Genomic DNA, 27168 nt, shown 5'->3' on the forward strand with positions numbered 1-27168 from the left:
TCTCTTCCACAGTGTGACGCTGGATAATTGTGAGTGATTACAGGTGCAACCGAGGAGCTTCAGGGTTTGATCCCAAATGTTCACGCCGCAGCTCTCTGAAAACCAGCTGCGAGGTCCCGCGGTCGGGGCCAGACACATGAGGAGACGGCCGGCGTGAGACGAGGCGGAGCTCCGGATTAAGCGTCCACTTTGTTTTGCCGTAAGTTTGACACCCAGCAGGGACTGGAGAGATCAAGCGCACGCATTCACAAAGAAAGTAAAACAAACAACACACAAAAAAAGAGAGAGAGAGAGAGGGGGAGAGGACAACATCGACCCACAGAATCATCCACTAGCACGCAGCACGAGCTTATGGTTTTGTATTTCTCTCTGCTCCGTCCACACAACGACCCTGAAATCGGTGGTTATATTTCCCCTTTGCCGACTTCAATAGCTTCGCTCTCCCTGCTTTTTCCTCACTTACTGTTCTTCATTCTCCTTTCATAAAAGAGCTCCAAAAGCCTAGACCATGATTTTCACACTTCTCTTTATGTGCTCGACTCACTAAAAAACTGCTCCCCTTCCACAGCGGTCCTCCCTTTCTCCCACCGGTGTTACACTTATCCCCACATCCCTCCCTGTCTCTTTGAGCCCGCTACAGGTGTGACCTAACTCCTCACAATTCCCCTCTTCATTTCCTTCCTGGCGCCCTTTTTTTCACATGAAAGGCTTATACCGCTACCCTCAGCTCACCCTCATTCCTGCCCTTTCTTCTCGGTGCACCCTCACCTTTCTGTATTAGCCCCAGGAGATAGCTTGGATAACAGGTGGAGCCACTGGTTTGGGGGGGTGGGGGGGGATCATGTTTCCATCTGGATGAAATGTAAGAATGCAGCTTCACCCTGGGCTACAATGAAGCTTGGAACAATAAGCTGCACATTTGGGTGCACACCGGTGTGTAGAGAGAGAGAGAGAGAGAGGAAAAGGCTCATGCAACATCCAGTGGAGCCACTGCAAGTGTGTTCAATTAGAAACAAGTCTCTATTTATTCAGTTTATTAGCTTTTAATGTTGCGCCTTCACCTGTAATTATTTTTTCTCAAGAAAACAAGAAAAGGCAGCAGAGACTAAACGGTGTGATTCCTGTACACATCTGCTTTCAAGCAAACAAGTATGAGTGGACATCTTTCTCTCTCTCTCGCTCTGTCACACAGACAGACTCACACAAACACACACACACAGATGCATAAATAACTCATTTCACAGTGTATAAGCATCTCTAGGTGCCAGCATCTTTGGCCTTGGTAGCACATTATAGTGGCAACCAGAGCTTCGACACAAAGACCAACCAAAGGTCTCTTTACATATTTCTATACACAACAGAGACCATGAAGAGTAGAATAATAATATAATAACATAATCTCAAACCTCCTGATAATAGGCTTTATGCACAGCTCCATTACTTCCTGAACTTAATGCTGCTCCTTTATTTCCTGTCTTTGTGTCTGACTCTGACCTCAGAAATGGTCAGACACACCTCGATTAATCAGTTTGTCCAGCAATAATATAATATAATAATATATACTGTAACAAAGGAGCTTGTTTAAGTTCAGGAAGTATTGGAGCTGTGCATAAAGCCTATTGTTTTTAAATTTGACCTTTTGCAATTGTGTTTTGTCCTAATTATGCATATGGTTTATTTGTGTTTTGTCCTAATTATGCATCTTGTTTGTGATCTTGACAACATTTCATTTCGATTTATTACATTAATGGTTTACATACTTCACACGATTGCACATATTTACATGAGGAGCAGGGTGAAGAAAAACTTATGGTCCCTGCCCCTTTCTATAGATAGACTTGCATTGGCTTAGCGACAACACCAGTATTATACACTATTTCCAGAAATTAAAGATAATGAAACATATATAATTGTAACAACAAGTAAACAAACAACAAAAACCGTAATGGACACTGCAAATGAGGGCAAAACCTCAATGTGTCCATTTCGAGAATGAATAAAGGTTTGAGCTGAGTCCTGTGTGACTCTGGTGGAGGCCGTCTGGCTAGGTGTGGCACGAACGCTGTATTTAAGCTGGATTCATACCCAGCAGCCTGCGGCGATTACACAATGATGAAAGAGCATTTCCCAAACAAACAAAGAAAAAAAAAACACCTATTGTGCCTACTAGGGAACAAAAGTTCTAAAAGCACCAGGCAACAAGCAATTGATGTTGATACCCAGCGTCCCACCGTTATGCTTAAAAAATCTGTGTGTCTCTCTCTGTCTCTCTCTGTCTCTCTCTCTGTGTCTGCAGCCACTTCCCCATTGAGCGTCTCCTCCCAGCACTCCACCGCTATGCCAGGTCAGTTAATATTGACATTATCTCCTTCCACCACGATGACAGCTCGAGCTGCTGGAAGCCGCTCATTAGCCCGGCGTGGGGCTTATGTGTGTGTGTCAGTGTGTGTGTGTGTGTGTGTGTGTGTGTGTGTGTGTGTGTGCAGCCGTGTGTTTACGAGGCTGTGTTGATCGCAGGGACAAAAGTCATTAGCCTAGTCAAACAGGTGTTAAAGAGACAGGGGACGGTCCCAGTGTTTGCCTCAGAGAGAATAACAAGAGATCGGTGTCATCGTTCAGCCCCGATCATGGAGCCTCTCTGTGGAAGGTCATCTCATCGCATCGCCGTGCTGTGAGTGTGTGTTGGAGAGAGAGAGAGAGAGAGAGAGAGAGAGAGAGAGAGAGAAAGGGCGAGTGAGATCAACAGAGCAGAGAGAGAGAGAGATTTGTCGAGCAGATGTAGCGAGATCTGTTGAGATAGATGTTCATGCACATGTCAGGTTAGATATTCGTCTGAGGTGAACTTACAAGATACATTTTGTGTGCCCGATGCGTGCATGCGTGTGTGTGTTTAATTATGTGTGTCTTTCTGTGTGTGTGTGTGTGTGTGTGTGTGAGAGAGAGAGAGAAGCCGTGACTGGATGCTTTGGTGATAGAGAGCAATAGATGGATCGAGGGTGGAAAATGCACCAGTAATTGTAGTGGATACACAGGTAATTGGAAGCTAAATTGGCTTCAGAATTAGAACCTGTGAGCACTCAGTCAGTCTGTGTGCGTTAGTCTGTGAACCAGATAACCTATCGTCTGTGTGTGTGTGTGTGTGTGTGTGTGTGTGTGTGTGTGTGTGTGGGCAGAGAGTGCACATTTCTATTGGGAGACAGAGGGGAGGGGGGGGGGGATATATCGGTGTGAATGACTAATTGGAACTGGACACGTTACAAAATAAACCCAATAATGTTATGAAAAATTAATGCTGGAGGAAATGATTTTTCAAGGCGCTCTGGGTTTTATTTCAAAAACATTTTGTATTAAGTTTGACATTTATTGGAATTTACTTCACATCAGCTGTTTGCACATGTTCCTGCAAGTTCTTCTTGGCTGAAGTTGACAGTTTACAGAAACAAGATAACAAAAAAATTTAGGGAGCAAAGTTGCTCCAGTAGATTTATGAACATTTACTTTCTTAGAAGATTGCTCACAGTTTCATGCTGCACACTGTCCCATGCATTTAAATGATCTGTTCACATTCAGATTATTAGCACCTTCAGGATCGCGAGCAGCCTTTGCATTAATCAGAAGCTGCCTGTGCTGTTTGTAAAAATGAATGAGGACGTGGAGGCAGTAAGATCTCACCACTGTTGTGTCACACATGTTAAAAATATTAGGTCAACATTTTTTCTTGTGCATTATGTGAACCAGTTGAGGCTTGAAGTACATGACATCGGTCTATGTCATGGACATGTCCCCACCAAACGCTGCCTAGATAATTGGTGTATAAACAACAGATGGATGGTACAAAGTGTTGCAAGCATTTTTTGTGTGCTCTAATTATTGTTCTGTGGGAGTAACAAGGTTACTACATGACCCCATCAACAGAGAGAAGAAAGAGGTGGCTGAGACTCACAAAGAAAAAGTAATATGGTGGTTATTGACAAAGTAACACATGTAGCAAAACAGAACAAAATGAGATTAAAGGAAGCAGGAAACATTGTCGTCTTCAAGGCCGATATAACAAACAAAAACTCCCCACACAACTGAGGAAATAAACCAAGGTAAACTATACAATCTCTGTGCTCTCTGTATGTCCACAAAACATGAGAACACAGGATAACAAAGCAAACTCTGCATTGATGAAGTTGTTTGGACAATAGGAACGCTTGGGAGTAAAGACAATCAGCAAGGACAAGACACACTACCTGTTCACAAGACCTGAGCAGCAACAGCACAATAGACCTGTGGACAGGTGGGTGGCCACAGGGAAAAGACGTACCAGCTCTGGGAGGCTGAGACACACGTCCACGGATGAGGAAGTAGCCGACAGCTGACGGCGATCCAGCACAAGCTCCAGGTCAGACGGTTCAGACAAGACATACGTTAATAACATAACTGTCTACAGTGTGTAAACAAACATGTATGGTCTATATGTCAATACAGTGGCATGCAATGTTTGGGCACCGCTGGTTAAGCAAGCGGAGGATGAAATGATCTCCAAAAGGCATAGAGTTCAACATGAAACACTCTTTTGCAATATTTTAAGCAACATCAGAGTATTATTTTTGTTTTCTACAGTTTTAGAGTGAAAAGAGGAAGCAAAGCAGCAGCCTGCAAAAGAATGGGAAACCCAGGAGACTTGAGCTCTTAGATAACTTTGACCAAGGTTTCAGACAATAAGCTATTTACTGTTTAAACACTGTAATAGTTTCCAAAGGACGGGGGCTACTAGCTACTAACTATGCAAGGGGGCCCAAACCTTTGCTGCGGGCCCTTTTCCTCCTCTTTCATTCTGAAAATGTAAAAGATTAAATTAAAAAATTAATAATATTGTTTATAATATAAAGGGAATGTGTCATCTAACTTTACGTCTTTTGGAGATCATTTAATCTCCCACTTGCTTAACTGTTCACATCAACAGACATTTTGACCAGGGGTGCCCAAACTTTTGCATGCCACTGTATGTATTTTTTTAAAGCTGTTTTTACATTTTTCACACATGTACTATATATTCACGTTGAAACTCCTTACACGTGCATGTTATACAATAGTGTATGGGATTAAGTCGGAGATATGATTCTTATTCCATGAGATAAGGCACATGTGAGTGGGAGATATCAGCGTCCCATTCGTTATCATTTGAGTTAACCCAGGCAATACGGCAGTGAGTCTTGTGAGTCCTGTGATATCTGGATTTGAGTGGGTTGTTCCTTTAGTTGCTCAGCAGTATGGGTGCATCTTGCATAAATAAATGGGCAGAAATTTTGAACTTTCCTCCAAATCATTACTTTTTACAGGGTTTTTATCAACTCAAATCTAGCCTAATATACCAGAGGGTAAAATATCACCTCGAACATTTTCCTTTATGAATTTCTTGCCTTCTTTCAATTTATGATTCGGGTCAGTACTGGAGAATATTTTCCCCCTGCAGCTAAATGTGTTAAAATGCTGCTTACATTCATTCACATAACATTACTGCAATATCCATGACCTGCCTCCGCTGGAACGGGACAGGGATTGGAAGAAACGAAATGAGTTTTATTAGACATGTGGGCTCACGGAGAGACAGCGCTGGGAAAATCTGAAACAAGTGAGAAACAGTTTGAAGAAAGTGAGAACAGAGTTCACAGGTGAGTGGAGGCATCATTGTATTTAGAGCATTTTAATATATTCCATTTCAAAAGTACTATGTTCAAACTCAAGGACACTACTGAAAAGTAGGACAGAAGGCTGTGTTTTATTAGAAAAAAATGGTTGAAAACAAATTAAACTAACTGTAAAAAAAAAAAGAAAAGAAAAAAAAGAATGACAAAAACAATGGCTGTGTATTTTTAAGCATAAAAGTTGTGAAAATAGTGATGGTATCATAGCAACTGGCATCCAGAGTTTAAGAGCAGTCCGTCACTGTCTACATACACATCACTGCTGGCCTGCTGTGGGGAAAGGTGGAGATGGGCGACTGGGGGAGGGGAGAGGAGGGGAGGGGAGGGGGGGTTGCAGAGAGGCCACGAAGACGAGGTGGAGCAGGTCAGCCAGGTGCACGGCTGCTAAACTTTTAGCACCTCGCAGGTGAGGAGGAGGAGGGGTGGGGGGAAGTATCCCAGAGGAAATTCAGAGTTTGACACAGGTGGTGTTGCTGAGTTGTTGTTTTTTTTATCACTGTGCAGCGAGCCAGGCAAAATATGTGAAGACCCCTAGCAACAAGATGTCTGACACCGAAAGCAATTAAAGGCCTCAGTAGTGCCACTACGCCGACTTCTCTGGTTAGATTTGTGGCAGAAATGCAGAAGAGTGACAAAAGCAACCTCAGGAGTTTTAGTGAGGTGTTGGGCCACCACAAGCTGTCGGAGCGGTTTCACTTCTCCTTGACATGTCTCTGAAAATCTACCTTCAGAAGTGATGTTTTGATAGCGGGTCTTCTATTCTGTCGGGTTGAGATCTGTAAACGACATGTGTCAAACTTATAAGAATCAGACTCAAGGCGAAAAATAAAATATATTCTTCCCGTGTATTATAACAGGTGTATTCAAGGACAATGAGAAGAAAACGCCTTTGTGAATGGACACAGATATTTATCACCCACATCAGCAGCTTTTTAGCTTCACACAGCTTTACAGTATTTGCAATAGCACACTGGGCTCAGCTCAGTGTTTAGCCCATCAGTCCACAACTTAACTGTTCTGGTTCACTCTTGCTGCTCTCATAGTGTGGTTTTCTACGGCAGCAAAGAGCTCTTTTGAGAGAAAAAGGCTCTGTAACTCTCCCACTGTACACTGTGCACAGCACCGTACAGCAGATAGGCACAGTTAGAGACCGGCTGCTGGTGAATAGTTTAGTAGCTAAAGTTGGATTATTTCCCTCAGGAGTTTCTAGAGACCAAAAACAAAGCGAAAAGAAAGTGAGTATTGGACTCGCTTTCATCATGTGGCCAGAACATGACTCCAAATAAATGATAATGTTGCTCCATAACTGTTTTATATGTAAATGGGCAACTTTTTGTTATATCAACTTAAAAGGAAAAAAAAATGTTGTATTCACATCTTATTTCTCTCAGCTATCCCCAAGGGACCAAAACAACCGGTTATTGCAGATTTTAAAAATGCTCTAAAAATTCAGCAAGAAAAGTTCTTTCTTGGATGTGAAGAATAACTTTAATTTATCAAGTGACTTACTCCTATTAACATCAAAGTGCAATAGTAACTTTTGAAAAGCTTAACTTTTAGTCATCATGGAGTATTTCTACACTGGTACTGAAAATAAATAAAAGACCTGAATTGCTTACATCTGCCATGACGTTCATTATTTAAGAGGAAAAAAAAATCCTTGACATAAATCAGAGGTTATTCTATGATTTTTAAAATTGATGCAAAATCCTTAATAGTCCTACCAGCAACTGACATGTGAGAGCTGAAATATTTTAAATATACAAATTAGGATTGACAAATAGGAAATGAACTGAAATGCTCAAATCAAATTCAGTTAGTCGGCTAAAAACTACCCTCTGGCTTAATGATATTGCTTGATGTGTGAATTATATAATGTGGTTCAGAAAGTGCACTCATTAACTCATTTTGTTGATACGATGTGGAGTCCAGGGTAGTGTGTATGGTTCGGCGATGCAGATTGAGCAGCAGAGCCTTGACATAGAAACTGGTAGCAGTATCGTAGGCACTTAAGTCGAAACATAGCGTTGGGAGCCAATTGCCAAATGAGCCTGGATGGAAAGATAAATGGCTGTGCTGAGGTGAAGGTACTTGAGGAGAGTGCGTTGGGGACAGCAAGATGGCCTAGGGAGACGATTTGGTCACTCAGGGGATGGAAAGTCTGTCTCCGAGGATTTATTGAGGCAATAAAAGATAAGGTCACTGTGTTGTAGGCTTTAACATTAATGTGCCATTTAATGACCCTCACCATGGAAGAAACTGGGTTATAACTAGTACTAAGATATAGCTCCAGGCACTTATTTTGTAATGAAGCAAGTGCCTATGTGCGTAGCTGGACCACCAGTGGCGCCTCAGAGAGTTTCTCCTTAGTCAAATAATATATAGTCAAAATTCTTTGAAGTAAGTGAGGTGAAAAAATCCTCAGGCTTTACTCCTCTCATTGCAAGTCCTGTCGACTACTAAGTCTCCAACCCCACCGACATACAAATTCTCTGTTTTTTAACTTAATTTTCATTGCTTCAGTAGAATATAAAAACTGCAGAAAATTACGACAATGAATAGAATAACTGAACTGAAAAGGTCACCGAGGGCTCTACAAAGACAGGAGGTTTTCTTGATGTTACAAGGTTTTATTCTTTTCTGGTTAACATTTTCAGTTTATTGGAGAATGATAACAAATTATACATATATATGGATAGAAAAACATGCACAAATAATAAGTTTTTCACAAACAAGTCTTTCTCTTCTCCCTAGTCTTACCATGGCTGGAAATGTTGCCATATGGTTGCCCAAGAGCAAGAGGAAAATGAAAGAAAATGGTAATGAGGAGGGGTGGGAGCTGTCAAATTCAGGCTATTTAAAGTTCAGAATAATTTCTCACAGCTTCTGAAGTAAATTCAATGCACTTGGTGTTTCTATTGCTGTCTATCACACATACAATTACTGCATTTACTCAGCAGGGGAGGGATATACGAATGTGATAATAGAGGCATTACATGAAATGAATGTATAAAGTAAATAAACTAAGTGTTATGAGAACAAAGAGGAGTGACGAGTGAGGTAAACCACACACTAAAAGCCTAGAAAAAGCTAGTCCTTAACTGCTGCACTGTGACCACAAATTCTATTTAAAATGATACATAATACTTAAAAAATAACAATATCAATTCCCTTAATATTGAATTTGGCATAAAAACAAAACACTTTTATTTACTTCTCTCTCTGTGGGGGCCGGGGGGTTCAATGGGGGTGGGAATTGGGGGCGCAGTCGTCTACTACTACACTCACTGCTTTGCCTCTGGGTCCCGCCCCCTTGGTTCGGACTGTCCAATAGGAACAGAGGGTGCACCCGGCTCGACCAATCAGCAACGAGGGATGATAGTGAATAGAAGTTTAGTTTTAGAGTTTTGGGATAGATCGAGGGGAGAGATTCAGATTCGCGCGGAGCTGTTGTGTGGAAGTTAAGGGCACACGAGTGGAAAAAGTACTTTCTATCTCACATTTTTGAGCAGTTTGCTTTCATAAAAGTCTCAAAACGCGATTGAACGAGGTTAAACCGGCCGCCCTGCTGCTGTCTCCCTCTCTCCCGCTCTCTCTCTCTCTCCCCCTACAGTCCGTGTAGAGAGGAGAAGAGGGTGGCAGGTGTTCGGTGGAGGGAGACGCAGCGCCTCAGTCGCCTCCTCCTCCCCGACTCCCGAGCCTCAACAGGGCGCAGACACCGAGAGGAGACACCGGGCTTCAAACGCTGGAAGCTGGGAGCTCACAAACTCTGTGAGTAGATACAAACCGGACAACGTTAAAAAGACTGCCTTTTTTTTCTAATTTTTCTTTCCCGTGTGGACTGTGTTTGCATCTTTTTTTGGGAGGAAGATGAAAAACAGCGAAAGGCTGGCTCCAGTGTCGCAGTGAGAGTAACATTACCGTCTCCGCGTAACCAAGAAACGGCCGTTATTTTTCCCCAGTTCAAACAAACCGTCAGTTAACGACTTTCTTCTGGAATGCGGTTTGAATTAACTCCTCTTCAACAGCGCGTGCACAACTAAAAAAAAAAAAACGTACAAAAGTCTCTGAGAAAGAAACTTAGCAGTGCGCAGTGTGCTCATGTTTTTTTTTCTTTGCTAACCTGTTGTGTGTCCCTCTTTTCTTTTCTTTTCTCCCGTGTGGTGGTAACCCGAGCCCCGCCGGCGCATTACGGCAACTTAGCGTATCTGGTATCCGAGACAAGAGTGCCCTGTTCTGGGAGAGTGAGCTGACTGAGTGAGTGAGTGAGTGAGAGAGAGAGAGAGAGAGGTGGATGCTTTTCGACCTCGCAACGACTTCAGGGTTAAACAGCAGCTAATTAGGAGATCCAACTTGTGCTCGGATAACAGACTGCAGACCACGCTTCTCCATCACTTGGATATAACCCCCCCCCCCCTCACCACCACGGCGGAGACTGGACTGGAGCCCATGCAGTTGTTTGCGCACACGCACACACACCAGGGTTATTCACAGAATCAATTACTGGATTGATTTTGAGCGCGTACACACACACACACACACACACACAAGCGTGGATGGATAATATATGTGTTTTATCGCTTCTCTGTTAATACGACTACTGTCTAAAACAGCTAAATGATCCGCGGGACAAATCCCCCGGTGAAGACATCAAAACAAGCGCGGATTTGAGGTCTGTAGCAGCAGCAGAGAATAAGCCGATAAGTCTAAAAAAAACAACAACAACAACAAAAAAAACACACACAGACACACTAAAATGTATTAATTCCGTGCTCGGATCAATCCAAATGAAAATGAGGTATCGCCGGGCGCAGGGCACACACGGACCCCTCTGCCACAGCGGATAGACAAGAGATTTGCCGTGCCGCTACACCGGGAGGGGAAAGGAAAGTATTTCTGTTGGGTTGAACGACCCCCTCTTCCCTCCTCCTCCACCTCCTCTTTTCCCCCCGCCGCTGCTGCCTGCTGAGTTTTGGACACCGGAGCTGGGAAGTCGTAGCGGGGGGGAGCTTGTCGGCAGTGACAGCGCCGGTGAACTCGCAGCTTCGCTTCACCGGGGAGAGCTGCTGCTGCTGCTGCTGCTGCTGCTGAATCCCCCCGTTTCTTTTCTCCCCCCCCCTAAAAAAAAGAGAGAGAGGGGGATAGAGAGAGAGAGTTGCAGCTGCAGAAAGCGGCACCAAGCAGCAGCACAAGCGCGGACGCGGACACTGTTGGTCCCGCAACGATGAAGCCGGGAATTAGCTGCTCCACTGAGGAGGCGGAGGAGGGAGCCGCAGCGGGGAGCCACCGGCGGACGGACCCGGTGATGATGATGATGATGATGATGATGGGGACCGGGACGACCCGTGGTGGCAGCCGGTGTTTGCCTCTCCTGCTCCTGCTGCTTCTTCTCAGCAGCAGCTGCCACATGTTGCACGGCCAAGGTAAGAGCAGCTCGGTTCAGATGTCACACTGGTGAAACGAAAAGAACAAAATTCACACACCTTTGCATGTTTTTAGACACAGAGAGTTCAAAAGAGTGTATGTGTGTCTGTGTGTGTGTGTTGCCTGGATGCAAACACACTGTGACAGACTCATTTGCAACTGGGACCGTGGTGGTGAACAGTGAAGAGTGAGATGATGACTCCTAAGACTGGAAACAAGGGTGTGATTTATTAGACCTGAGTGTAGCAGTTTGTCTCATAGTTAGTGTGTGTGTGTGTCTGTGTGACTGCAGGAGGAACATAAAGACACACTGGGGTGTTTCTAGTAGACACATTTTAAACCTTTTTTAATGAAATCATGTTGAAGCAGCATGTCTGTGGTGGGGGTGGGGGGCTGCCTCCTGTGCTGCATGTGTAAATTATTGTTATTGTAATGATGATGCATAGATTACAGGATGATGATTGTTGGATTAAGGTATTGAGGATGTGTGTATGGTGTGTGTGTGTGTGTGTGTGCAGAATCCAAGCATTGATAATCCCCCCTCTTAGCCAATGACCTGTTTAACTACACAAAAGCACACACACATGTATAAACACATAGACACTTGGACAGCTTGTACATTGTGTATTAATGGAAGTGGCCTCCTATTAAGTCTAGTATTATTAACCCTGTTGTGCTGGAAGGTGTCCAGAAAAAAAAAAAACACTGCCTGAGACTTGTGGCTGTGTGTGTGTGTGTGTGTGGGGGGGGGTAATTGTTGAATATAGCAACAGGAAAGACGACAGATATGATGAGATATCGATTCACGGCCGAAAGCTGCGTGTGGAAATTGTGTGTTGCCATGTTTCATTAATTTCTGTGCTCTTTTATTTATTTATTTATTTATTTATTTATTTATTTTTCTCTGGCTATAGAGAGAGTGATGGTGAGAAACTGTGTGTGTGTAGTTGTATGTGTGCATGTGTGTGTGTGTACCTCATGGGATCATGTCAGAGCGGCAAAACAAAAGCACAGAAAAGGTCAGGGCCGGTGTCGGCCGGCGCAGTTTTCTCTGGGTCACAGATGGCGTGGTGGGCAGAATGTAAGGCTGAGGGGTTATCGGGGGGAGGAGGAGGAGGAGGAGGGGAGGAGGGGGTCTCAGGAATGTCTGCATCTATGAATGTGTGTGCGTTTGAGGTGGGGGTGAGCTATTTGTGAACCCATGGAGATCGTGTGTGTGTGTGCGTGTGAACGGAGGGGAATGTAAGAGAGAAAGTGAGGAGGAGGAGGAGGAGGTAGTGTGGCAAAAAGGAGAAGGAGGTGGTGGTGTGGGACAGAGCTGAGGGGAGGGGAGGAGGGGGGTGAGAAGAAGAAATGGAGGAGGAGGAGGAGGGGGAAGGGGAGGGGGGGTTGAATGCAGCGCACCACCACCACCACGCTTGTCACTCAGAGAGCTGTGCCTGCAGTTCAATCGATGATGACGGTATGACAACACCTCCGTGTGTCAAAAGTTGCTCCTCTCGCCTCTCTTCTCCCCTTCTTTTCTCCGTCATCATCATCATCACGCTAACCCCCCTCCCTCCCTCCCCTCCCCCTCCTCCCTCCCTCCTTCCTTCCCTCTCTTCTATGTGTTAAACAGGAGGAGGTGGAGGAAGACGACGACGGAGGGATGGTGTGTGTGTGTGTGTGTGTGTGGCTGCAGAGTCAGCTCCTTCCCGTCCTCCCTCTAATGTCAAGGTCTCACAGCCACAGCACCCAAGTCACCCCCCCCCCGTCATACCCCCCGCCACTCCACCAACCCCTTCGAGCCCCCACCCCCCGCCCCCCCGGCTCAAAGGGGTTGCCCCGCTGTGAAACACCTTAAGAAAAAAGGCTGGCAGTGGCTTGTGTTTGTGTATATATTTATAAGTGTGTGTGTGTGTGTGTGTGAGATGGGGGGGTGAATTCGGAATTAGTGAAACTGATTCTGGATGAGGCTGGTGGGAGGAGGAGGGGGTGTGTGTGGGGGGGTGTGGTTATTGATTTGATAAGCTGTGCCAGGCGGCCAATCGAAGACTGTAGATTTTCCAGGTTCCGACCCCTCTATCTCCAGCATTTATTAGGACGTTTTATTTTAGGAGGAAAAGGATGAAATTCATGAGCCAAGGTTGATCCTCCTGATCTCTCCCTGTCGCTCTCTCTCTCTCTCTCTCTCTCTTTCCCTCCGACCCCTCCCTCCCTCTCTTTCTTTCACCCCCCCCTGCCCTCCCTTCTTCTTCCTCTCAGTCAATCGATGCCCACACCCCTCCTCATAAATGCGAGGCTTTATATGAGCCAACTCTCGTCTCTGGGAGCACATTTAAATAAGCTCATCGATCTTTCATTTTAGAGTTTAAGTGACGGCAGCATTTTACTGTCTCTCTCCTCCTCTTCCTCTTCCCCTTTCCCTCCACCTCTCATCTGCTCACCTCCCCTCCCTCCCTTTCTTTATTCATAACTCACCCCCTCTGCACCCCTCCGCCCCTCCCTCCCTGTCACCGAGTGGGTTCTGCTCCACACAGCTGTTTGACTGATTCACGTTTTCCCCAGCATGGATACAGTGTGAGGCTCGAGCTAGACTCTATATTCTGAGTCGAAGTCGAGGATGGGTCACATTCGCTGTGTTTCAGAAATGTAAATCATATTCTATATCACTAACAGGCAGAGCCCAGGATGCCTCACTAGCTTTAATATTACTGTTGTAAGATGAAAATCTTGCCAGATGTTCTGGGTTTTCTATTAACCAACTTTACAGTTCAATAGTTATGGATTTCGGGAGACTTTGAAAATGATTTTCAATATCTCATCATAGGATCAAGCCATAGCCTACAACTGACTTAAAAGGATAGTTCAACATTTTGGCAAATTCGTCCATTGCCATAATCCCTATAGTCTTAGCAGTAGGTTCATTACCTTTAAGAGTATTTGCTTCATGTGTCGTAATGTTACATAATTATACATGATTATCTCACAGCGTGGGGAATGTGCAGGTCACAACTTGTCCTCAAGAGCGTTTTGGAGTTGTTGGATTGTGTATTTGATGAGTTTGATGAGGGACAGGGGACCTGTACCGTTCACCTCCATTGTGTTCACTGAGCAGCTCACGTCTCTGCTCCGCGGATCTCAAAACAACATTCACCGAAAATTAAAGGTAATGAACCTGCTGCTATGACTATAGGGATTATGGCAGTAGGAGAAAATGTTGAACTATCCCTTTAAGAATATGAACATGGCCAAAATCAGTAAGTGCTCCAAATAACAAAGTGATATGAACCATTACGTCAGGAATCCAGAGAATAGAGAATGATTTTGTCCTTGTTGCTGATGAGGATAGTCATAATGGTCTATAAGTAGCCAAAGTGTAATGAAAAGATACCGCAGGTCTTCATTATTGCTACCCTTCCCCAAGGTAATGGCATTAAAATGTGGCTCGAGCATCTGAGCTGTTAAACCGTCACACTTGACTCTGGTCTGAAATCATAAATCTCAGGTCACAACAAGTTTCAGGGCTCCTAACTCAAAGTCCAGTTTGTTATCACGACTGAAGAAGTTGTATTTAGTTTTTTCTATTTCCAAGTAGGCCAAGCAAAGTTTTGTAATCGCCATTCTGTCCCACTTAGCGGATCCATGGGTGTGATTAGGATTGATATGACACGTGTCATTGGGTCAGCGAGGCCGGACGGAGGAGCTGGATGCTGATTGGACGGCCGGGCGTGCGTTAGCGAACAGAGGCCACCGATGTGACATTTGGACGGTGGGACGTGGGCTGAGAGACTTCTGAGCGTTATGTCAAAACCCAAATCAAATAGACTAGCATGAAACTGGACACACACACACACACACACGCGCACACACAAGGTCCTTCTCCCTCATCAGTGTCAAACAGTTAAAGCTGATGTGGAAATTTGCTTAACCATGTTGTAATGAGGAGAGGGTACATTAGACGCCTCGTCTAACTGATTATCATCGTCCATGCTGCGCAACCTTACTGTGACTTTTTCCACCTCCCCGACGCTCTTAAGTCTCATTATTTAATTACGTTTTTACACTGATGGTCTCTCTCTTTTGTGTGCAGCAACCTCTGAGACCAGTGTTTTGAGAACAGTTGTGCAGCAGTCTGTATTCGAGGCCGTTTGCCAGCAGAAGTATTAAAGCATGCTCCATTACTTTAGCATGCAACCTGGGGATCTTTAAGCTTTTTAAACTGTAAATTAAGTTCTAGTTACGAAACAATTACACACATGTTCGCTTTTTTTTTTTTTTTTTTGTGGCTCACACAGACACAAATGTAATCCCACATTGGAGTGGCTTAAAGTCTGGTGGCCTCAGGAGATATTTAGGAGCCTGATGGATTGTGTGTGTGTCGGAGAAAGAGAGGAAAAGGAGAAGACTGTGTGTGTGAGTGTGTGTGTCGGAGAAAGAGAGGAAAAGGAGAAGACTGTGTGTGTGTGTCGGAGAAAGAGAGGAAAAGGAGAAGACTGTGTGTATGAGTGTGTGTGTGTGTGTGTGTGTGTGTGATAGATGTCAGGTTAGTCAGGTCTAAGAGGAAGTGAGGTCCCTGGTCGACTCCCTTATTTCCTGTCTGTCAGGAGGAACAAATCACCACACTTACACAACCACCTGACATTTTGTGGTGTGTGTGTGTGTGTGTGTGTGTGTGTGTGGTACCTGGCTGTGTGAGTTCGAGGGAGGGACAGGGTTTTTCTTTTTGTCTACCTGTCTCTGTATGTGCTGGATTTGTGAAAGAGATTTTTTAGCCTTGACAGGAGTGCAGACTACATACAGTACGAGTTGCTGGCAGGTGTGTGTTTTCGTGCTGGTCTAAGTCTGTGGTGTGTGTGTGTGTGTCAGGTTGATGTTAACCCTCTATCAGTCCTAAGTGTTTTCATTTCACCTGAGAAGAAGTGGCAGCTATAGAGAAGCAGATACAGTCTCCTAATGGAAAATAATTGTGTGTGTCTCTGTGGGAAGTGTTGTGTGTGTGTCTGTCTGTGTGTGTGTGCAGAAGAGAGTGCAGCAGGTGCATTCACCCTGTCGTCTTAAAAACGTCCTAAACACGCAAACTCTCTTTTAAAGTAACATTGCAGAGTTTTTCGGCCTTAAAATAATGTTTCCAGACTCATTGCAATGGTAGAAAAATGGTTAATAGGATGAATGGTGCTGCCGCCGCAGCCTGAGCCGGGTCGCGGCAGCTGAAACTGCGCTATGTAACTTCCCTGCACGGGTACCACCGCATCGCCCCCCCTCCCGACCACCCGCCACACAGTCTCCTCCTTGCAAACATGTGGGAAATACTGTCGTTTATTAATGGGAATAAACGCTGGATGCGCTGGCTGATAAGTTTCGTTTTTCTCACCAGATGGTGGAAGCACTGAGCTGAAACTCCGCAATGTTGCTTTAAGGTCAGCTGGGTCATGATGTGTTACTATGACAGCTGAAGTAGCAAAATATCTAGGTGTTAAAGGCATAGTTCAAAATTTTGGCAAATTGTCCCATTGCCATAATCCCTATAGTTTTAGCAGTAGGTTCGTTACCTTTAATTGTCGGTGCAAGCTATTTTTAGAACGGCGGAACAGAGCCGCAAGCTGCTCAGAGCTACGCTACGGAGGCTAATGGGATTTCTTGGTTTTCCTCATCAAGCTCATCAAATACACAATCCAACAACTCCAAAACGCTCTGGTGGACAAGTTGTGACCTGCACATTCACCAACGGAACAGAACGTTACAAGACAGAGTTGTTTTAGAGGTAAAATCATGCAAAACTGCTGATGCGCGTTCCCGTCAGGGGCAGTTTTTCAGCATGCAGTCTCTAAATTTACCTCTAAAACAACTCCGTCTCGTAACATTCTGTTATCTCATAGCGTGGTGAATGTGCAGGTCACAACTTGTCCACCAGAGCGTTTTGGAGTTGATGGATTGTGTATTTGATGAGTTTGATGAGGGAAACCAAGAAATCCCATGATCCTCTGTAGCGTAGCTCTGAGCAGCTCACGGCTCTGCTCTGCCGTTCTAAAAATAGCTTACACCGACAATTAAAGGTAACGAACCTACTCCTAAAACTATAGGGATTATGGCAATGGGCCAATTTGCCAAAATGTTGAACTATCCCTTTAATATATTACTATCAGTGCAATTATCTGTGGCTTTGAGTTGTGTGACTTGTTTACACATGCATGCTCCTGCCCAGTCAGGCTGCTTTCCTTGCCGTGTGAGAAAATGCATTTTATAGAAGTTTTCCTCAAAAACATCCTTCAGAGCTTTGAAACATGAGCCAAGTGGGATCCACTCTGCTCTCCCTCTGCCTTTCCTTTCCGCTTCGCCTCCTTTTGCTCTTCACTTTTTTTGTGTTTTGTGTCTTTCGGTGTTTCTCCTCTTTTTGGTTCCTTCTATCTTCCCTCCGTGTCTTCCCATAAGGGACTGAAGAATCCATTGCTGCAGGCCACACAGGTGGAATAGAGGCTGTTTTGTTGTTTAGGCCTTGGTGTTTATTATGTAAGATAGGGGGGAGGAGGTTGCTATTGATCCGCTCTGTGTATGTGTTATAGGAGTGTAAGGGGAGATATAGCACAAAAGCTTATCTTGTACTTTTCAAGACGGTTTCTACAGCAAGACTTTCAAATAAAGCAGAGCGCTTGCAAAACATGAACTCTACTGACTGACTGAACTACAAGATATCACAAATCAAAAAGATTGACAGCAGACAGACACACAGATCGGGAGGCAAACACAAAGGAAAGTGCGTGCAGATCTGCATACAGACACCTTCACAACTTTTGTTAGTCAACTAAAGTGTAAGTAAAGTTTAAATCCATCATCTTGACTCACAGCGAGCAATTCCCCTCAGACACTCTGAAGTAACGTAATATAAGACAGGATGATGTATGTGTATGTGTCCCCTATAGACATAAGATAGTGTTAATATTTGGAACTGAAACTATTTGTTGATTGAAAAAGTTAAGTTTTAAGAATCTCAAGAAAAGTTGTGGTGATTTTTCAATTAGAGAAATTAAGATTTGTTGCTTAATTTTATCTCTTATAACTTGACAGCTTTGTGTTTTTGAGTGCGGGTTGAAAAAACATAAGACTTTTTGCAGGTTACTGTGCATTGGTTCTTACCTGTGTATTAGGGGTGGGTAATATACCAGTTTCATCACCTTCACTGGTGGCACAATCCACCACGACATGGATTTATCACGTTTGTAATCAACATGACGATTTGGTTTAAAGGGGAGCTATGCAAGTCTGGTCGCTTTTCTGCTGTTTTGCTAAAACCTCCTCGCGGCCATGTGCATTACAACGGAGCCGGTGAGAAATCAATCCGTAGAGTGGTAGATAACGTTATATAACCTAACCCTAACCCTATAAACAAGAGATGTTGGTTGGTTTTCAGCCCAGAGATGCAGTAAGTGACATTCACATGGAGGACAGAGAGCCTCCATTGTCCCTCGTAACAGGTTAAGCCATTTATTAAACCATCACAATTACTCCAAAGCTGTTTAATTAAGGGAAAAATGTAGCATACTTAAGCTACAAATCCTGCATAGTTCCTCTTTAAGTCCTCAGATGAAAGTGATGCACTACCCACTCAACAGCTGAAGATGAACTGTACTTAAGACAATAGACTCAATGGACTAGCTGGACTTAAAACAATGCTGACGTTGTTTTCATTTTGTCTGTTGGTGCGCAACAGATGTGGCGCTGCACAGCTGAAGCAGCGTGTGTGTTTTATAACATCAACAAGAAAAAAAAAACATCTAACTTTATTCAGTAGGCTACCTAAACTATACAAACAAAGATGTGTGTGCGTCATTTCAGTCAGCCCGCCTGACGCAGTGCTCTTGTAGTGTGTAGCTGGCTGGTTTGAAATGTGTTGATTTGCGGGAATCGGATAAATTGTGCGTGATACCCGCAATCCCGCAGTGAGTGGTCAGATCTTCTCACAGTGGTAGCATGACAACTGTCCTACAGTATGAACCCCTGTTTCAGAGTGTCAGCACGGTCCGGGGTGTTATGGCTGTTTAATCAGGCCTTACATTATACCTGAAGTTTTGGTAAAGTAACCAAATCAACATACTTATTAGAAGAAGGAGTAGTTAAACTTCTGATGTGGACAGTGTGACATGTGTCTTAAATTATACACGCATATATCTTAATATGTTGAATTAAACAAGATGGCGACCTCCAAATGCAGGTTGTGTGCAGTTTGCCTGGAGGCCGTAGCTGCGCCCAAAAATAATACAGTAATAATTTATTGTTTGCTAAATAAGACTCTTATTAAGACTGAGTCATGAAGAGCCAAAGCGAGACTTTCTAGTGGTTCCTGTACAAATTAATGCTGGTTACACACTAATTTAATAAGACCTCTGGCCATTGCGAAAGCAGAATGGTTATAGGAAATTAAAAAAGGGAGACTACTTATTTTTTACTGTTGAGGAGTGACAGGGTGCTTGCTTAGCAGCTTAGATAAATACCATCAACTAAAGTTGCTAATGAAATATATCATGATCTGCTGATCTGCGCTCACACCTGCTGCCAGCCCCATCCATTTAAGGCACAACAAACAGGTAAACCTTCTGTGCTGCCGACAGTCAGAGGCAGGACTCAGGAGGCATTATGTTTTCAGATTTTTCCATCCTCAAATCTGTCGGTGCCGTTCTTGTGAACTCAATACCTCAGTAACGCCTTGAGGGAGTTTCTTCAAATGTTGCACAAACATTCACTTGGACTCGAGGATGAACTGGTTAGAATTTGTTGGGCAGAGTTTTTTCCTTTTTGTACTGTCGTTAAATGATGTTTGTGTGTCACTTGTCTTGTAACACACTCCTTTATCAATAGATATGATAGGCTGTGTGTGAGCCTAAAAGATGCAGCTGTGTAACTCTCTTGACTTTCTATTGAATGATTTTGATATTTTATCTATTGCTATTGATGTAGTATCTATTGTCAAGTTAATATCACTATCCTTTATTGCCCAGGCCTAGTATAAACTTACCACCCAACCAAAAAATGAACTTCCGTGGCCTCCGTCACTTTGAAAATGTCATTAACGTGTCACAACTCGTAAAGAGTGAGAGAGAGCTGACTTTTCAGATAAAATCATAGGTTGTGAATACCACAAGAGGAACGCGTTCATATTAACGACTCTTTTCATGAACAGGGTAAACACATCCGCTTTGGCGGGCAGCTTCTCTTCCTATAGCACTTGTAAAAAAAAAAAAAAAAAAAGGCTTGAAAAGCCGGAAAACCAAAGGTGCTAGATGAAAAATAAACAACCTTGTTGAATGAAAAGGGGTCAAGAGTATAGATATTCAAAAATGTCAAACATCTCTCACCCTGATGCAATGGATTCTTCTTGAGTATGTTTTTTTTAATCTTACAGCAGAGCTTTGTTCTTTTTTTTTTTATAAGATAGCCCTCTTGTGATGAATAGTTTCGTCCTTTACTGAGTATTTTCAGCGGGTTTCTTTTTTCTTTTTTGATATACGCTGCAGCCAGAGAAAGATGAGACAAGAACTAATAAATGAAACCAAGAGCCACTGTGACAGGTTCATCATGTGAAGTACATTTTATGGGGCTTAATGGTATTAGGAACTTTGAACCCAGCACCAGGGATAAACAGTGCAGAGCTGTAATGTTGCTCTAAAAAAGACCACAGACAAGATTAATGTTTAATCAAGGCAATAATTACATGGGTCCTATCTATGTGTGAAAAATGTTTGTGAAACTTAACTTTTCTTCTCATGTACTGCTGCAGTTTGTGTACTGCATGTTCCCCTCTCTCCTTGGGTATAGGAAAGAAGGGATGGTTGTTGTTGATTGTTGTTTAGACTTTGCTATGGCACTGATGTTAGTTAGATAATTTGAGGTTACAGATAATTACTCAGTGATATTTGTCTTCAGTTATTTGGAAAACAGGAAAATCAGGTTAGGAGCTACCACCAGCACCATAAAAATCAAACTGTCGCACGACCGCGAAGCACTAGTTTAACCGGTGGGGTTGAACTCAGCGGTACCTCACACGGAACATCTGGTTGTAAATGGGCCATGACCTGATCCAGAACGGGAATCAACATCACATGTAGCCAAATGAGATCGCGTACAGTTGATTCAGTTCTCATTAGTAAATGTTGCATGTTATTAGGAGGAATTTCCTTTGTAATTAGTATTCCTGCAACCACTGACGACCTGCAATGCTGCAGATATGTTAGATAAAGTGTGGCATGCTGTGCTCAAGGCTTAACCGACAGAGCTCATAAAATGCAAATACAGCACATTGTGTATGAGTAGTGTGTTTTGCATGCATAGTGTGTGTATACAAATAAATATATATACAGTACATATGCAGAGAAAATAACCACAAGCATATTCATGGATTATTTTTACATGCCCTCTGTTCATAAATATTTTGACAGTTTATGTAAATACATCATTTTATTCTGATATTACAGTCCATGCATCAGGCTCTATGAGGATAATATTATAGCACAAACTCAGTTAAATGGTATGTAGTCATGATATATGGGACAAATGCTTGAATTTCTAGTATTTTGTTTGGTACATGTATGTTACATGCATGTCTATGTGTGTAGGTGGCATGTGCATTTTTGTGTACCGTAAAACTTAAAATAATGGCCGAGTCCCAAATTGCCACCGGTCCCAATTAACCGCCGGGTGTAGCAAAATATTTTTTATATTAAACGCCCATCCCAAATAAACGCCGGGTCAAACATTGTTTTTCTGGTTGCCAAAAAATATTCTATGCAAATATAGCGGGTGTCTCGTGACATTAAAGACGGCCGAGGACTGACGAGACGTCAGCTGGTTGCCCCTGCCCGGTCTGTCCACTCCTCTCAGCCGCACTTCAGCACCTGTCCTGGGCTGCACAGTGTCGGCTCGGCTCGCTCCTCGTTTTAAATGACTCCTTTTAAAAGTAGCGTAAACAGCCTTCTGTTCTCTGATTACTCATACGCGTATTTAGTTAGGCTATACGTTGCATTATTACTAGTTATAGGCCTACTTCATTCAATCAACAACAACAACAAAAAAGGACGGTGGTGCGAGCCAACACAGGTGCTGAAGTGTGGGAGAGGAGTGGAGAGACTGGGCGTCCGCAGGGTTTTTGCAACTTGCGGCGGATCAAGAAGGGCGGAGGACCGACATGATGGGGGGTCTCAGTCTCCTGGTACCTGTGCGGGCCAGGACCGCGGAGGTCAGCGAGACCGAGAACGAGTCCGCCCTGGCCGTATTTACAGTAATGCCTTGAGAAACGCACGTATCATTCCACCGCCGCCTGCCGCCACAGAGTGAAGCCTCTTTCCCCAGAAAGAGGTCCAGGTTGAACACTATTAATAAACGCAGGTCCCTAATAAACGCAGGTCCCTAATAAACGCCTGTTGATTTGAGCGATTTAAGCAAATAAACGCCCGGGCCCTTATTTGGTGTTTTACGGTATGTATAGGAATGTATTGATACTTATCAGTAGGTGACGTCACTGTGCGTTCCACCTGGCCGCCGCCATGCTGGGTACCGAACACTGAGTTAACCTCTATTCAGCTCAGTGCAGCCACATCCTCTCTGACCAGAAGACTGCTGCCTGATATTTGGATATGGATATTTCTCATTTTGATGGCCTTGCCTTGAAAGCACACACCATTTCTGCTGAGACGATCTTTGACAGCGCGGTGCGCCGCTCTCTCTCCCGTTAACAGTTAATCTAGCTCACCCAGCGGACCTCCTCGTCTCTCTCTCTCTCTCTCTCTCTCGCTCGCTCTGTCTCTCCTCCAAATACACGAAAAGCCAAATCAAATCAGAAATGCGTAGCCCACTTCTTTTTAACTCACAGACATTTATTTTCATAAAGTAATAAAATATCTGGACATTTTGCCATCGTTAACATTGAGACAAAAGGCTGCAGGAATGGAAGAAGAATTCGGCAAATCATCTTATCACGCAAAAAGTCACAACAAACAGGTTTTGCACAATGGTTTGCACAGATAAGTCTTAAAATATGTGCAACGCCTTCTCATCACAATCCACACCATCTACACAGTTACGTTATCAGCTGTTATTAAAACCCAACTCATCAGGACGCGATGACCACCACTCACATTAAACAAACCGTTAACAATTAATAATCCACACTCAAACCGAAGCAACAATAGTGTGAACTGTACTCAACAAGCTGTTATTACAAGGTTTACAACAGATATGACAGACAACCTGGGCCGTGTGTGTGCGATAAGAAAGGGGGGAGGGAGGGAGAGAGGAAAAGTAGGTAAAAACCTGCTAGCTGTTAGCTACCGTAGCTCAGGCGCCGGTCTCCCGTCAGGTAAAAGCTGCCGTTTATTCCTCAAATGAAGCTCATGAAGTTGTTGAGCCTCTCCGGTACAGTTATCCATCACTGCTGTTGAATTAGCCGCTAAACTGCTGGACGCTAAAACCGAGGGGGCGTCTGTGTGTTTACAATTCACGAAAGCAACGTGAACGTACGTGCCGCTCACACTCAGTAGAGTGAGGCAGCCTCCCTTGGCGTACATGTCTCCCAAGCTGTTTAATGACGGTAAAAAATGAAACAGAAAGTAAATATCCTGCATAGTTTCTCTTTTCTGTGCTGCGCTGATCAGAGCGGCGTCCCTACCTAGTGTATTTTACTTAGCAACGATCTGTTAAACAGGAATAACAGACTGTTAAATGCAAAATCAATATGTAAATAAATATCAGAAATATCAATAAATTATCGGAATACGACATTCAATAGTGCCATGTAATAAAAAAAGGTTTATCCACTATTTTTGTGAGATTTGATGTCACAGCCATGGATGTATTAGGTCACAGCCCATAGACTGCCTTTGGAAGTCGGTACCCAAGATGGCGCTGTGACCAGCTGCGAACGCTGTGTGACGTCACGTGATATCTATCTATACATGTATGGTTTAAAGGTTAGGGCATTTATAAGCTTGTTTGCTTCAGCCTTAACCCTTTTGGTCAGCCTCATGTACCCTTTCTTTTTCTCATAATGATAAATGTTGCTGATCGAAATAAACACAAACTGAAACTCAAATTGATGTAAGATTAGGATTCACATACACCAGGGATGTCAAACGTGCGGCCTGTGGGCCATAACCGGTCCAATCCAGCCCCGAGGGACACATTTGCCAAGTATTAAAATTATATAGAAGACAGAAAAAGCATAATATTGTTGAAATTGCAGATATATTTCTCAATAAATTTCAAGTTGTTCATAACATGTTTTGTAAAAGTTATGAGTTCTCATTATGTATAGGTTATTATGTTATTATTTTACCCACTTGAGATCAAATTGCACTGAATGTGGCCCCTGAACTAAAATGAGTTACATACACAATGTAATCTTTGAACAGATTCCTCTTTACAGGATCAACTGGTAGACAGTTACAGTACAGTAGCAAGTTGGCTGAGGAGACATACACACACGCACACACACACACACACACTCGCTGTCTCTCCCCTAACACCTGGTAAATGCCTTTTCAAACTGGGGCTTTGGTCTGTCAGTCATTTAGTGGCAGCACTAGATTAGTTGAAGGTTCAAGAGCCGTCTTATAGTGAGGCGAAGAAAGCGGCTGTCTTTACCTCATCCAGCATGTTTTTCAGACAGTATTGGAATTCAAACTGGCAACCGTCCAGTGGATCATACCGCGGACCGTCTCTCTCTTTATCACTGCTCTTTTTCAATTTATCTCTCGCTGCTTCCTCTCTTTCCTTTTCCGTCTCACTTTTTCTACTCTGCTTCCCTTTCGCTGTAGCTGTAGCTGTGGCGTTCACAGGGTGTGGACGCTGTACAGTCTACATCCTTCAACAGAGGAGCATTCAAAGTGCCGCCCCCCACTCCCCCTTCCTCCCCCCTCCCCTCCTCCTCCCTTTTCCAAACACACCTGGCTGAGGCGGTATTTGTTTTTTTGTGTATGTTTTGATTGAGGTGAGCGCGCCATCCAGCTATTTGAATAGGAGCTTTGCATAGTGAATCTCCAGTCACGGGATATTACTAAGGTCAGCTGGGGTTGAGTAGAAGTGTGTGTGTGTGTGTGTGTGTGTGTATCAGAGCAGCTTGATTTACTTGTTCAGTGCAAGGGCTTTACCCTGCTGCAGGTGTGTGTTCTCAGCTTGATGCATTTGATCTGCCACAGGTGTTTGAGAGGGTGGCTGTGCATGTGTGTGTGTGTGCACTTGTCTACGTATAGTGATTTATACTATAGGCTCAGAGCAAGAAAAAAAAAGAAAGACCCTTTTTGATCTCATCTAGAAATAAGCAGGAAGTACTCTGTGTGTGTGTGTGTGTGTGTGTGTGTTTGTGTGTGTGTATCCTGGCCAGAGGTTTTTAGCTTACTCCTTTGATCCAAGCTAGAGGTGGGCATACCTCTGTGAGGAGCTAGCCAGCTGTATGGAGACTTGGCTTGCACTACAGAAGTGTGTGTGTGTCTGAGAGTGTATGTGCAACATGATGCTGAGCGTATGGCCAGAATCAAAAAGCGGCGGCTTGTGTTTGTGCTGCATGTGAGTGTGCATTGGTGCATGGGGACAGCAGCACATAATAATAATACTGTTGGTACAGCAGAAGAAGATAGAATTTGTAACTTATGTGATATCCAAGAGGTGGAGAATGAAAGTCATTTTGTGTTCTACTGTCCTTTCTATGGCTCTATAAGACAAAAACAGTTTAGTAAGGTAGATCCAAATAATGAATTTGTGTGGTTGGACGATGCTGAGAAGCTAAAGCATCTTTTTCAGTTGAATATATTTGCATTTTCTTTATTTCTTGAAAAGGCTTGGGCAATGAGGCGAAGAGCGATATATAGTTGAGTACTGAAAGTAATCTTAAATAGTTTATTTATGTCACACCTTTGTGGCAGGTAACACCAACAGGAAGGACTGTTTAGTCATTTTTTTGTCATTAAATATGTCTTGTAATCCCATATGGGATGGGCTACAGTGGTGGCACGACACAAAAATTCATTCATTCATTCAATCATTCATTCATTCATTCAATAATATGTCTTAACTCTGCGTAATGGTATTTAATATATATATATTTTTGAATGGTTAAGTGATATATGTTAAAAAAAAAGGAGGGTCGACCAGAATTCACACAAATAATGAAAACACACACACTTATTCGGCACCAAATCAATTTTCTTTCCATTTCCCCGTAAATAACCGGTGATGTGATTATGTCTCTGTCGGCCCGGGCGCAGCCGGGATTGGAAGACTCACACTGACATCCTGTAAGGAAACGGGAAGCTCATTTCTGAGGTAACAGAGTCATATGTATCGCAGAAAATCGTATCATTTCCACAAAAAAATGGAATATGAGGTTACATTGATTGAGAATTTACATAAATTATTCTTATTTTTATTACCACCTCCTCAGTTAGGCCCCAATTTAGATCTGTGATTTAAGTTTTTTTGCACCGTGGTGCTGCAGCTGTAATTTTACATCTACACCCCAGTGCGTTAATTCCATTTCTGGAGTTTCATGCAGGGATAAGAGGCTTTCTGCAAAAATGAATCATTGCATTAGTGCTGGCAGAGCAATGAAGTTGTGCACACCATCGGCTTGTATAATCATTAATCATAATTCGACAAACCACCAATCACTTTGTACAATGAGGAAAGCTTGACAAGCTGTTGTTCAGTTTCAGGTTATTATAACAATGTACTGTACAGTGATGCAGGTGGTCCTACATGTCCGTCCTCTCCTCTCCGTCACAGCCACAGCATCGTCTCGTCTCGTCTAGTTTGAGCTTTGGCAGTTCACAGACAGACACCACTGGCTGTGACTCAATGAAACCTCCTGATGGCTGACAGAGTGTGAAGAGTTTTAATGAACAACGCATTGAAAAGGCATCAGGGTCATAGCTAATATGAAATGAAATGTTCATGCACACAGTTTTCTTTGAGAAGCCCGTTCTGAATTTCAGATTATAGATTCTGGGGTTTATTTAACTTCATGCTCTTGGTTTGGAAATGCACGGTCTTGCTCACGAGGCTGTGTTGTTCCATCCATCCACACTCAGGG

General features: G+C 43.5%; 1 protein-coding gene and 1 long non-coding RNA gene across 6 annotated transcripts in view; both read left to right on the plus strand.

Moving 5' to 3' along the window:
* The first annotated feature begins 15 nt into the window (after positions 1-15).
* Positions 16-27168, plus strand: part of LOC146992081 (protein sidekick-1-like) — a 296559-nt gene continuing 269406 nt past the window's right edge. The window contains exons 1-2 of one of the 5 annotated variants that reach the window (XM_085783510.1): positions 16-199; positions 2297-2344. In XM_085783510.1, coding sequence (XP_085639636.1) covers positions 2338-2344 — 7 coding nt within the window. In that variant the 5' untranslated portion in view covers positions 16-199; positions 2297-2337. Of the gene's footprint in view, positions 200-2296; positions 2345-9153; positions 9469-9658; positions 9951-9981; positions 11117-27168 lie in introns of those variants that run through there. The other 4 variants (XM_085783486.1, XM_085783479.1, XM_085783495.1 and 1 more) reach the window with 4 other exon arrangements.
* Positions 2951-4381, plus strand: LOC146992082 (uncharacterized). The gene is made up of 3 exons (XR_015037163.1): positions 2951-3137; positions 3174-4091; positions 4191-4381. It is a non-coding gene; the product is annotated as an uncharacterized LOC146992082 (long non-coding RNA).

This window comes from Trachurus japonicus, chromosome 1 (assembly GCF_045865225.1).
Source record: "Trachurus japonicus isolate A0001 chromosome 1, Traja_1.0".
In the NCBI taxonomy this organism is placed as follows: domain Eukaryota; kingdom Metazoa; phylum Chordata; class Actinopteri; order Carangiformes; family Carangidae; genus Trachurus; species Trachurus japonicus.